At 44.1% G+C, this 13,737-nt stretch overlaps 1 protein-coding gene across 1 annotated transcript in view; it reads right to left on the bottom strand.

Annotated features, from left to right (window-relative positions):
* Positions 1-12,701, bottom strand: part of SLC36A1 (solute carrier family 36 member 1) — a 42,963-nt gene extending 30,262 nt beyond the window's left edge. Inside the window, exons 1-2 of the mRNA XM_040498166.1 lie at positions 12,470-12,701; positions 2,763-2,910 (exon numbers count right to left, since the gene is read on the bottom strand). Of these exons, the coding sequence (XP_040354100.1) occupies positions 2,763-2,905 (143 nt within the window). The 5' untranslated portion in view covers positions 2,906-2,910; positions 12,470-12,701. The remainder of the gene's footprint in view (positions 1-2,762; positions 2,911-12,469) is intronic.
* Between the last annotated feature and the right edge of the window lie 1,036 nt (positions 12,702-13,737).

The following is a 13,737-nucleotide window of genomic DNA, read 5'->3' as shown; positions in this document are numbered from 1 at the left end:
TACCATTGTTTTTCATGAGGTTATGCCAAGTCCTCAGGCCTGAATAACCTACAGCTTGTAGTTCAGAGGTAGTTGAGTTCAGTAACTCAATCACTCAAGGTCTTGTCCTTGAGACAGGTGTCATACTTTGGTATGCAATAGAGGTATTTCACATGTACTTCCCATTTTGTCACGCAGATTATTAAACCTGCACTGAAGGATTCAGTGATAAAATGAGTAATTTGACTGCTTCATCAAGGACCTGCTTACGTGAAACTGGCTTATTCTTTGTACACGTGTGGCAGAAAAAAATACGATGACTGGCATAAGTTGGTAGTATTGCCTTGATTTATGCTAACGCACCAGCAATTTTACCCGCTACTGCTGCTGAACCATCAGTGTAAATGCCAACACAGTGAAAAGGCAAATAACATGTTAGCATTATTATGAAAATAGTTTCAGTCTCACAGACTTCTTGAAATGGTCTTGGGAACCCCAAAGAGTCACACTTTGCAAACAGCTGTTCTAGATAACCTAGAGCAGTCAACTGGTTTCTCAGCCTGCCGGCCTGGGGGAAAAGGACCCAAGCTCAACCAACAGCTGGTATAATGTAACTCAACAGGGCAACAAGAAGAAAAATGCCCAACAGAGTAAAATGAGGCTGTTGTCAAAGCAGTCAACGGCTTGGCAACACCAAGTGTTAGGAAATAAACTCACTAAACACACCATTATGGAAGTGTCTGGGGTTCCAATCTGCACCCCTGATTAGGGATTTTTCTTGAGCCCTTAACCCTTAGAAGAGCCAGGTATATGCAAGCATGTACTTTATTCCTTGCGTTTTGTTCCTTGTACTTTGTTCTATGTTCTTTGCTCCTGGACAAAGCAGATAACAGGGTGGGGCAAGGCACAGTAGACAAGGACTCCGGCTCAAGAGCTTGTCTCTAACACCCTGATATGTGAGAGATCCACCTGAGCTAATGAGGTCTCCTGAATCAGCTTATATCTTAATGACACCTGGCATGCTTTCTACACCTAAATGCTCAGGTGGATCCAGCCTGAGTAACCAGCTGGTTACTCAACCAACCCTCCCAGTCCCAAGGGAGTACTTTTCCCTCTCCCACTTGTGATACTGGACATCACTTGCAGATGGGCATTCCTGGTCACCTACCCTATAGCACAGTATCAGGGCAGGATAGGCCCTCACAACAAAGTATACCCAGGAAAACATCCCAGTACAAGCCCAAGGAAGGTATCTCCTGATTTTCTCAATTTCTAACAAGCAAGGAGAAATAGTTTTGGGTTGATACTAGTTATAACGCAATGTGAAAAAAAAAAGATATTCAGAATAGCTAACGGGCACACATAACTTTCAATACATACAAAACTTGTAAGCTACCATCCTGAAGTTGCTAGTGGTTGGTTTTGAACTTCAGGGAGGTCCCTTTAAAAATGAAAATCTAGACCCCATATGACAAGCATTACACAGACAAGCTGATGCCTGATGACAAGAGCAAAAACTGGAAGAGAAACTATAGAGAGAGAAGCTTGGAAAAACAATTGCACAACGGCGTATGACTTCTGAAGGGAAGCTATCACATGTCAATGGCTGCATTTGGAGCTCCTTCTGCCTGGGGGGAAGCCAGCTGGGAGGATAGGTTAAGGAAAAGAGGGCAGAGATGGTCCTCACTGCCGCCAGTTGTTCTCTGCACAATCTTTCCCATCAGCTAGCACTGCAAGGAAATGGGGGAATCTACAAAAGCATGGCACATGAGACATAAGCGATAGAGACTGAATCTTTAGGAGCAGAAATCACCTAGTGGTAATGTGGACAGAACATATCTTCTGGTTCTATCCCAAGAGAAAATGCCCTGCCCCAGGAGAGCCTGCAGCCAAAGGGAGCTTCACCAGTAATGACCTCCAAGAGAAGCTTCAAGAGCCTCCTTGGGCAGTCACATGGGACAAGTCTAGCACATAAAGGATCCCTCAGTTAAGTCACACCCAACCCACAAAGGAACACAGAAAGGGTAACAGCTAAGCCTGAGGAATAAACAGAAGGGGTCAAAAAAGATGGAGAAAACATACTTGAGGTTCAGGACTGAGTATGAAAACTCAGTGGGGTAGAAAACCCTCTTCTGAACCTTCTAATTCAAGTGGGTAAGCACCAGACAGTCAGCATACCTTCACAGTGGGGTCCTCAACTTTCTCTTACATTTGGAGAAACTGAGGCCCAGAGAGGGCACTCAGATGAGCCTTGGGATTCAGTTTCCAGGAATAAAACTCAAGCCCTCCCTAGGCAATGCAAAGCAGACCTCCTTTCCTCAACCTCTTGAATTTTTCAAATGCAGGAGAAATTATTCCTTCCTCCCTCTTACCACTTCTTCAACCAAATGAACTGGCTGTTTCATGATGGGGACAGAAGTCTGGGCAAGACTCTGCAAAGGAAGCTTCCAATTGAGCCTAGAGGTATTTGAGGTTCTAAGACAGATGACCCATGCTTCTGAATTAAGAGAACGTTCTCTCTAGAAGTTTCTCTTACATTCAGCACCAGCGTTCGGGGACCAACGCAGCTGAAAGGAGCAAAGAATATAAAACAGATGGGAAGGTGGCTGGCAAGGAACTCAAATCTCAGCACTGTTACTCACCCAGTCTCTTTATATCTTCCTTCCATCTGGAAAGTGGGGAGCTGATAAAAATGGGGGGACAAAAATACCTCTAAGGGAGACTACATTATGAATACAGAATGTAGAAACATGAATCCCACCCAGGAGGGTAAAGAAACTTACGTTGTGCTGTTGCTTTCCCCAAACCGCTGGTAAGAGCCAGGGGAAGAGAAGTTGTTTAGGCCTTCGGATGGGCTCTCCTCTGGGCTCACGTCCGTGGAGCTGTAGTCATTGTAATCCTCGTTCCGAAGTCTCTGCGTGGACATGGTAGCTGGAGGGACAGGGTCAGCGCTAAGACCTCCAGAGGCCGGGGCCTTTAGCTCCAAGCCTGTGGTGGGCTCTGGGGCAGGAGCAGCCATGGTCACAACAGCTCAGTGACAGCTGCACTATGCATTAAGTACAGTGACAGTGCCTGATACCAAGGGAAATGGAAAAAGTGCAAAGTACACATGGGCGGGCTGAGCTCACTCAGCTTCTGTCTCCCAACCTTTCCAGTTAGTGCCCCACTCATAAATTTCTAAATTTGCCACCGCACACCTGGACAGAGCAAAGGTGAGGCACTGCCCGGGATGGGTGGGTAAGATGCAGACAGGTGCTTCCAGGAAGCCTTCCCCGTTCCTTAGGTTGGGAGTAACTATCCCCTCCTTTGAGCTAATTTCTTTGAACCTTGAACAACAGTTATATGGTATCTCTGCCCATCTTCCCCAGGAGCAAGCTCTCAGAGGATGGGAACCTGAATATCCCTCACTGCATCTTATTTTTCTTCTGCGTGCATTAGAAAAAGGACTCTGTTGCATTCAAGGAACCCCCTCCAAATCATCCAAGCCTGCTCAGATTCCCCACCAGGTTCCAGAGCCACAGCTGACTTCCTCTCCCTCTCCACCATGCCCTCTGGCCCGGCCTGTACTTTTTGGAGGTCACCGGCGACCCCCATCCCCTTTTCTTGCAACCAGCCTGAAATGCAAGCAGCTCAGCGGAAGAGCAGGAGGATGAGAGGGCTCTCCATTGGCCCTCATCTCAAGACCTTCCCTCCACAACTCCCCTTGTTTTTATTGTTACGGATTTGCCAACGTTTTAAAGATGGTGAAAGAAAAAACCCTTTGTGTTGTGTGTTGGGGAAAGATGGCGAGGGTATCGTCCCCAGGGTGGATTTTCTCAGTAATGCTACTACAGAAAAGAGAACAACGACTCCTCTGATCTACACCAGAAGGATACATTTGGGCAGTGCCGGAAGCCTCCAGAATCCTAGGCGCTACACTAAAAGAGCCCTCCGAGGTCGCTCCACAAACTGTGCATTTGACAGATGCAGAATCAATCCCAGAACGATGAAGGAACCTGTCTGCTACAGCCAGGTAGCAGCAGAGCAGGAAACATATATTGTGCTGCCCTGCCCGAACCTGGAAACATCTACTGAATGCACTGCCACTGGCAATGAGGGAATATTACAATGAAAGGAAGCCAACTTCCTGCCCTCCAAGAATCTGCAATCGAGTGAGGAAAGGAAGGTACACGTACATTGAAGATTACAAATAAAAATCCTTCTGACACTGGCAGACTGGCATACCTGCCTCCCTGTGAGTGGGCTCTTCCCCAGCCTAAGCCCCGGAGCCTGACGTGCTGTCTCAGATACCTGGTAAGGAGACAGGAATGACGGGCATCACAATACCATCTTGCCTAGCCCCCAACACTAGCTGCCAGAGGACAGCTCTGTGCTGAGTGTTCCCACAGGTCAAGTCCCAGGGGACTCTTTGGAAACTGGCCCTACTCTGGCACCTAAGAGATCCAGGGTGATCTCATTTTCTCCCAAGTGTAATGGAGAGAGGACCCACATAACCCCACAAGGAAAGCGCCTGGCAGAAAGCCAGTAAGGGCTGTGGAAGTCTCCCAGAGGATCCTGCCCAGCTTCACCACTAGGGCGACTTTGTTAAATACCTAAGAGGGCATCATTTACTCACAAGCCAGAGGGATTCAAAGAAGTCTTCTAGTTCTAGGGCAATTAAACTCATAAGAGGATCAGGGGGAGAAAATCTGTAAAATATCTTAACATGACAGTTGAAAGCTGCTATTTAGGCAAGAGCTAATAGGTGAGGTTCTATGTATGGCAGAAGGCCTGGGTTCTAAGCCTGCCTCTCTCGCCAGTTTCCTTACTAACTTGGAACAATTCTTTTATCCCAAATGTGCAGAAAGGGGTAGAGGGCAGTGAACTGAAAGATCTGTCAGCTTCTCTCTAGCTCCAGTATCCCAAAAATCAACTAATTATTTATGCAAACAGAAGAGAATTTCTTTTCCAACATACCAAGTGTCTGAGGAATAGAGCCATCCAGGTGACTCATGCATATTACTGAGGGAGAAGGGACAGAATACGGGGACTGACAAATCCCCCTACTCCTCCCCAACAACCAGGAAACTGCTCTATTGATTACTTGGCACAGATGCTCAATTTATTTCAAATACTGCAAAGAGGTGTCTTTATGTTGTATATAAAAACTGAAGTTACCCACAGCACAATATTGGTAAGAAACTGCTCAAAAAAAGAAGCTGAAATCTATAGATCTGAAGTCTGAGAAACAACCACAGCACATGGGAGATGTGGCTTGGCCACTGCACGCATGCTGCAAAGAAAAAATTAACACTATTTATGGGTTTTAGCTGATGATCAGCTTAACAGAAGTCAACGATTTAATAACAGATGCCAAATAAGCTAATTCTAGGTTGCACTAGGATGAGAGAGAACCCCCGGTAGTCGACAGCACTGTTTTTGCCACGCACCATATTCTGTTCCAGGCAGTACACTATAAACAATGCTAAACTGTGGTATAGTGAGGGCTCACCACCAACAGGAGGAGGGAGTGGAAAACACCTAAATGAGGAACGACTAGAAGCAATGAGAAAGTTCAACCTGGAGAACTAGCAACTTGGGAGGTATAAAAACTGCTTCCAAAAGCTGTCCTATGGGTAACACTTGTCCTGTGGGACCTCAAAGATGAGTCAGAAAGAGGGTCAGGAGGTGGGAAGTAGAGGGAGGCAGGCCTGTGGCTAGACATAAGGAAGAGCCTTTATCAGAAGGAGTTGTCCAATGGAACAGACTGCTCTGGGAGACAATGTGTTCCCCACCCCTGGGACAGTCCAAGCAGAAGACCTTTCTCAGAGCGGTGAAGGAGGGGTCCAAGCGCTCTAGAGGGTGCGGGCAATCACTCCTCGGAGTTCCTTCTATCACTCTTTCTGGCCATCAAGGCAGCCTCCTCTTGCTCTCTAGCTGTCCACACTGAGTGCTAGCCTCCAAGGCCACCCTGCCTCTGGGCTCCCTTTGATGAAACCTGGCTTCCAAGTCTATTGTGCAATTGAGATTTCTGCCCTGTGGGAGATTTTAATAGCACCTGTTAACTGTTTAAATGAGGGGCAAAATATGTGAGAATTCAAGACAAGCTTGTCCTTTATTTTAGGCTCTCGAGGACAAAGAAGAGAGTTTATACATTATGTGTGGCCCATCAACACAAACTCAAAATCTTCATTAGATACCTATACGCAAAAGAGTGAACACTACAAAGTAAGAAAAGTCTACACGTGCGGTGGGAAAAAATTTTTTTCTTTAAATATACATTCAACCAAAATTGCAGTGAAATATCAACTATCTGTATAATCTTAATAAATTTTACTTTTTTTTCCTTACATAAACTATTTTTTAGTTAGCAATATTCTCATTATTTGAAGGTTTTCCCCCACTTATTTCATATCTACTATTCCCTGAATCCGTAAAGTACACACACTAATGATGTGTAGTTGCAATATAAGAGTCCATCATTACATTGATATAATAATTTGCTTCGCTAGCTCCCAACTGTTGGATATGAAGCTTATGCTTTCTTTCTTTTTTAAATCTCTTCCATCACATCTAATAGGAATTCATACACATAGTTTTTTTTAATTTTGGAGATACGCTTTTGGAGTAAAACTAGGTGAATACACTCATTTTTATGGTCCTTGCCACACAAATGATTGAACTAACCTATAGTGTCACTAGGAATATGACTGTCCTTCATAACTCTGCCAATGTTGGCTTTTATCATTTTTGTTCTTTTAAATGGAGGGGTGGTCCCTTGTACTTGTTTTATTTTACATTTCTCTGATTTCCAGAAAAATAAAAACTGAGCATCTTTCATCCACCTATCGGCCTCATAGTAAGTCACTTTTGAAAATATGAAAATGTTCTCAAAATAACCAAATAAGAGTTTACTGGTTGGTTTCTATTCCAAATTCAGTACAATAAACAAGGCCAATTCCAACAAAGGAAGGAGAGTCCACCTATACATATTTATAGCTCTTCTTTGGGGCCTATGGGAAGGTAGGGGAGGGAAAAAAAGGAATGAAGGGACGGAGAGACAGTACTAAAGTGTTATTTATTTAGCTTCATTATCAAAAACTGAACAATACCTTTATGGGTGCCTTGTAAACACATAAAAATTATCCACTAAAAACTAGGACAATTAATAAGTTCAGCAAATTTGCAGGATACAAGGTCAATATACAAACACTAGTTGTATTTCTATGCAATTGCAAGGAACAATCTGAAAATTAAGTTGAGAAAACAGTTCCGTTTACAATAGCATCAAAAAGAATAAAATTCTTAGGAATGAATTTAAACCAAGTAGGTATAAGGGTTGTACATGAGAACTATAAAATATTGTGGAAAGAAGTTAAAGGCCTAAAAAATTGAAAAAAACATCCCAATGTTTACGGTTTAGAAGATTCAATGTTGTTAATATGGCAATATTTCCTAAACCGATCTGCAGATTCAGTGAAGTCCCTATCAAAATCCTAGTTGCCTTTCTGCAGAAATTGACAAGCTGATTCTAAAATTCGTATGGAAATCCAAAAGGCTCAGATTAGCCAAAACAATTTTGAAAAAGAAGAACAAAGTTGGAGGACTTCCCAATTTCAAAACTCAGTACAAAGCTACAGTAATCAAGACAATATGGTACTGGCATAAGGATAGACATACAGATCAATGGAACAGAACTGAGAGTCCAGAAAGGAACCTTCACATCTATGGTCAATTGATTTTTGACAGGGTGCCAAGATAAGTCAATGGAGAAAGAATCATCTTTTCAACAAATCGTGCTGGGACTACTGGATATCCACACTGGAACTCTACCTCACACCATACGTACAAATTAACTCAAAATGGATCAAAGACCTAAACACAGGAGTGAATACTATAAAACTCTTAGAAGAAAACATAAGTGTAAATCTTCATGACCTCAGATGAGGTAGTGGTTTCTACATATGACAGCAAAATCACAAGCAAAAAATAATTGGTAAATTAGACATTATCAAAATTAACAAACATTTGTGCCTCAAAGGACGCCATCAAGAAAGTGAAAAACAAGCCACACAGTGGGAGAAAACTTCTGCAAATCATATTTCTGATCAGAGACTTAAATCCAGAAAATACAAACACTGTTACAACTCAATAATAAAAAGACAACACAATTAAAAAATAGGCAAAGCATCTGAATAACTATTTTGCCGAAGAGGTGGAAATGGCCAATACCACCTGAAAAGATACTCAATATCACTAGCCACCAGGTAAATGCAAATCAAAAACCACAATGAGATACTACTTCACACCCACCAAGATGGCTAAAATCAAAGACAGATAATAATAAATACTGGTGAAGCTGTGGAGAAACTGGAATCCTCTAACACAGTTGGTGGGAATGTGAGATGGTGTAGCTACTTTGGACAAAAGTCTCACGGTTCCTCAAAAGGCTAAATGACCCAGCAATTCTACTCCTAGGTATATCCTGAAATGAAAATGTATGTCCACAGAAAAACTCGTACACAAATGGTGATCCCAGTATTATTCCTAATAGCCAAATGTGAAAATAAACCTGATGAATGGATAAATGAAATGTGCTGTATCCACACAATACTACTTAGCAATAAAAATAAATTAAATACTGACATAATACAAAATACAAAAATAAATTAAGTACTGACAAATACATGTGACAACATGGGTGAACCCTAAAAACATTCTAGTTGAAAAAAGTCAGTCACAGAGCACCATATATTATATGATTTTGTTCATATGAAAGTCTAGAACAGAAAATAGATTATTAGTTGCCTACGGTTTAGGGTAGGGAGTTAAGAGAAATTAGCAGTGACACCTAAGGGACAGAGTTTCTTTTGGAGTGATGAAAATGTTCTAAAATGGATTTTATGCACATCTCTGTGCATAAAATTTTATGCACATCTCTGTGCATAAAAGCCAGTGAATTGTACACTTTAAATGGCTGAAGTATATCCCATGCCATTTGAATTATATCTCAATAAAACTGCTTTAAAACACCAAACAGATTTCTGACCCCAGTCTGATTCAACATGAACAGTTTATTTTTAACCAGCTTCCTAGATGATCCTGATTACAGATGGATTCACACTAAGCACTAGAAAAATACATATGATGTTATTATGATAGGTGTACACCAGGCCTCACCTCCTACCAGAGTTCATGGATTGGTGATATTTGCAGACTAAAATTGCCACCCATTATTCCTAAACAATTACATTGGGTTAGACTTTGGAACCCAGAGAAACAGCGAATTCTCTAGACGCGTTTTCTTTTCTCTGTTGCTGGGATTCCAAAGTCATGAACAAGGACACAGATTGTGTTGCTATCTGTGATCTACAAGGAGGAAAGTGAAAATCTCTAACTTCCACGTGATCTGCTGTTTTTAAAGGGCATCAGATAAAACTCCATCTAACCTACCACAGAAGTGCATTCCATAATTTGACTCCTGCCTAAATGAGCCTGGTGAGAGGGCTGCTGACCTCAGCAGTCTCTGCCCAGGAGGGGCTAAAGACGCAAACATGCTCACTTTTTACCCACAGTCAGAAAGACCACTAAACGTCAGAACCAGGCGTGACTTATAGAAGATAAAGCCCCAGCTTCTCATTCAAAGGTGAGAAAACCAAGGCCCCAGCTAGTTAAAGACTTGGGATTAGAATATAACCTTCCAGATTCTTAGTGTTTCTATCACACCATAAATTCTCTCTCCTCCCTGCCATCTTCCCTGGAACAAAACTGGGGCCAGGATTAGGTGTGCATGGGGAATTCTGCATAATAAAAGACACAACAAGCTCAGAGTTAGATGTGATTATCACCGCAGAGAAGTTCAAGAACAAGAAGTCAGAAAGGTCACTATGCACACCTATGGTTCTGCAGTTCTTTTCCATTCCATCACTCTTGGAATGAGTCCCCATTTTGGAAATGGTGATCTATGTGCCATGAGCATCCCAGTAACCCAGATAGATTTCTGACTTCACGGAATAGGGAGGCACAGTGGAGTATTTTCTACTGGAGAGGGTCATTGAGAACTGGCCCTGGGTGTTAAGGCTTCCGAGAGAAATGTTTGGGAGATAAGAGATGGCACCAAATGCAATATGATGTAGTTTCTATTCTGGTACATTTAGAATGTCCCATCCACTGGACCCCACACCCATAAAACAGCTAGCTTTGTGTACTTAGACCCAATAAGGCCTGGCTTAAGGAAGGCGCCTCAGGATTCCTCCACGGCCCCGGACGAGGCAAAAAGACTCAGTGTGAGTTTCCTCTACGGGACAAAGAGAAAAGCTATCCTAGGTGTTAGTGGTTGTCAGCCAGTCACACACTTCTGGAAGGGGTTATCAGAGCCAGGCCAGCAAAAGTAGAACCCAAAGTCCATTTACTCAGCCCAGTTCTAGGACCTTGCTTTCAGGTCATGGTAGAAAGAAATGTATCATTAACAGCACAATGACTCTTCAGAATCCGACCTTGGGAGAGATATCAAGCATTTAAAGAATTGAGACACTCCCTGGGGAGGGAGGAGGAGGAATAATAAAAAAAAACAATTAAAATTAAAAAACCAGGAGGGGTACTTAACAGATGAGACAGAGGGGAAAGTAACGTGTTCACAAAAGTGGCCATCTGTCCTACCCACCCTACTTCACATTCTCCATGCTAACAAGTTCAGTCCTAGAATTTCACAGAACCCCTGAGTTGGAAGAAAACCTAACACTCTATCTAGCCCAAAGCTCTACCCAATACAATAATCTAATCCATGACATTCCCACAAGTAATTGCCAAGGGACAATTATCTCCAGTGACAGGGAGCTCCATGCTCTGTGTTGCCGCATGAAAGAGCACTTATTCTTAGAAAGTTCTTCTGCTCACCCAAAAACCACTTCCCTTTCGGCACTTGCATCCACTGGTCCTAGTTGTAACCTCTGGAATACTGCAGAAGAAACGGAATCTGCCTTTAGAATAGACAGACAGCTCCAAGCCCGTCACGCTGCCACAGAGGTGACGCCGAATGAACGGCCACGCGGTTTAAAGGGAAAATAAGGACTCAACAGCAGGTGATTATAAATGGCACCATCAGCAAACAAAGGAAAAGAGACTTAATACCATCATCGCAGCAGCCTCTTCTTCATACAGCCTCCACCCCACAGTCTCAAACTCAGAGCAAAAGATCCAGTCTTTTGTGTTCCCTTTACTTCTTGACAACAAAAAAATATTTAAAGAAAACATACTCTAAGTGCACATGTGAACGACTATAGACTAGGCCCTTGACAAAGAGTCAAAGAGGGGCTTGATCATGTTTAAAGTGATTAAAGACCGTCAAAATGACTTTCAGCGGTCAGCATTTATCTTGGACATAATACAGAGATAAGAAGAAAGAGGAGGATTTCATGGCAACCCAGAAATAACTGAAGTAGGGAACCGCTTCCTGGACAACTGGATTAATCTTTGTTGCACAGTGATAGTACTACACACAGGGGAAAACCCTCTTTGATTAGAAAACAAACAGACCCCGATGCACCGAATGTCAGAGCAGACGAGGTCCTTAGGGATTCAACTTCATCACTGTACAGGCTGGGAAACCTACACCCACTCCAGGATGGGAGTCACCCAAGGTTGCAAAGCAAGTGTCAGAGCTAGAACACAGTCTCTCAATTCCCCAATCTCGGCTCTTTCCGTTACACCATGCCGCTATGTTATTTTAGCAAGCCTCAAACGACTGCAAGCAAGTAACCAGTATTCCCCAAATGACACAAGCTACAGAAAACATAAAGCCAAGGCCTTTGCATTCTTCGAGTTAATGGCCAGGGTGTTCCACAGCCCCAGCTACGAGCCACCTTCTGCAATTCTTATCTCATATCTCAGTATGATTTACACAAAATTGCAGGACGGTTAGAAGCAAAGCCTCCAGAATGATGAGTCTGCAGAAAAACCGTGAACACTGAAACAGGGAACCACACCCAGAGCCAAGCCAATCCGGGAGATGGAGACCGTAGAGCTAAAAAGGCAGAGCTAGAAGAGAAGAGGACAGGAAGAGGGTGCCTTTCCACATGTCAAGTTTTCCGCAGGAGGCAGTGTGGGGAAAGGCGAACAGCCGCTGGAGGTTGGGGCGCAGGTCTGCCACTAACTCACTGGGTGACCTTAGGCAAGCCCCAACCCCTTCCAGATCCTCCATTTCTTCAACTGTCCTAGAATGGGGTTGCACCAAGTGATTTCCCAGGATCCCAGTTCTGGTATTCTATGACCCAAAGACCCACTATTAGCAAGTCCCCGGCAGGGCTCCCACAGGGCCGGTCACTTGTCCCAGGCGACAGGACCCCCTTGGGAAGCGTGGAAGAAGCCCTGGCTGGTAGGTAGGGTGACCTTTCTCATCTGGGCACCTCAGTTTCCCCACCTGTCAAACGGCAGGGGGAGGTCAAGGGATAGAGCGCGAGGGAAAAGGGATTCTCCAGTTGGCCTCATCCTGGGAGGGGTGCCCGCATCTTACCGCGGCTGAGGCGGGGGAGCCGAGGAGATTCGGACCTGCACCCCAAGCCGATCGGTGCCTGACCCGGAGCATCCGCTGAGCCCCAGAGGAAGGCGAGGTGGGTCCTGCAGGAGGCGGTGACGCGCCGTCAGCCCCGGCCCATCAGCGCGCGGACGCACCGCTCGGGCTCCGGCTCAGGCTCGGTTCCGGCTCTGGCTCCCTCTTCAGCTCAGCCCACCGGTCCCCGCCTCAGCTCGGAGCCCCAGCCATCCCCCCCCCTCCCACCTTTGCTGCCGGGGCAGCCGCTTCCGGGCCCCGTCACGTGATCCCGGCTCCCCAGCCGGAGACCCGGGTCACGTGTTCCAGCGCGTGGCAGCTCCCCTCCACCGGGGAAGCTCCGGAGCCCGGCTCCGCAGCACCACCTGGCGACCTGTTGCTGACACGGCAGGCAGGGCCAGGGGCCCGGCAGAACTGGGCGGGGCTTTGAGCTCGGAGCGTGGCTGGCGAGTCCCCAGAGCTCTGTCCCCTGAGCCATGCGCTCATTTCTGCACATGGTGTGCTTTCCTTAACACGTTTCGGGGAGCGTATGTTGCTTTTATAATTAAAAAAAAATACATCTTTTTAAAAATCCTCTTGTGCTATTTTTCGAAGCTTACACAAACTCATTTGTGGTTGCTCCTGGAAATGGGACTGTGAGGTAAGGCAACGTTATCTTTTTAACATATTTAAATTTTTAAGTAATATTCTTAAATGGATGGCAACATCTCAGTATGTTTGAGGTGTATGTGTTACCTAGCCTTCTCTTTCCTCCTTCTCCCTGAATTTTTCCTTTAAAAATTATGTAACTAACAAATTAATTAATTAATTTGAAATTAGGTAACCATTCACACACACACACACACACACACACACACACACACACACAAAGGAATAAACTCTTGATAGAGCTACAAAATGGATAAATCTTAAAATAATTCTGCTGAGTAAAAGAAGTCAGAAAAAATATTCCATTTACCTAATGTTCTAGAAAATGTTAAATAGTCTCCAGTGACAGAAAACCTGTCAGTGGTTGCCTGGAGTGGGTGGGAAGGTCAGGACCGGAGAGATTATAAAGGGGCATAAGAAAACTTTCAAGGTGACAAATATTTTCACTACCTTGATTGTGCTTATGGTTTCGTAAGTGAATATGGATTTTAAGTTATCAAATTATACACATTCAATACATGCAGTTTAAAAATAAATTTTAAAAATATGTGCAGTTTATTGTTATGTAAATTATACCTCCATAA

The sequence above is a fragment of the Herpailurus yagouaroundi genome, unplaced genomic scaffold (genome assembly GCF_014898765.1).
Source record: "Herpailurus yagouaroundi ecotype Mexico unplaced genomic scaffold, PumYag 29, whole genome shotgun sequence".
NCBI classification, from domain to species: Eukaryota; Metazoa; Chordata; class Mammalia; order Carnivora; family Felidae; genus Herpailurus; species Herpailurus yagouaroundi.
The sequence above is the reverse complement of the archived record's forward strand: the minus strand, read 5'-3'. Positions and strand labels throughout refer to the sequence as shown.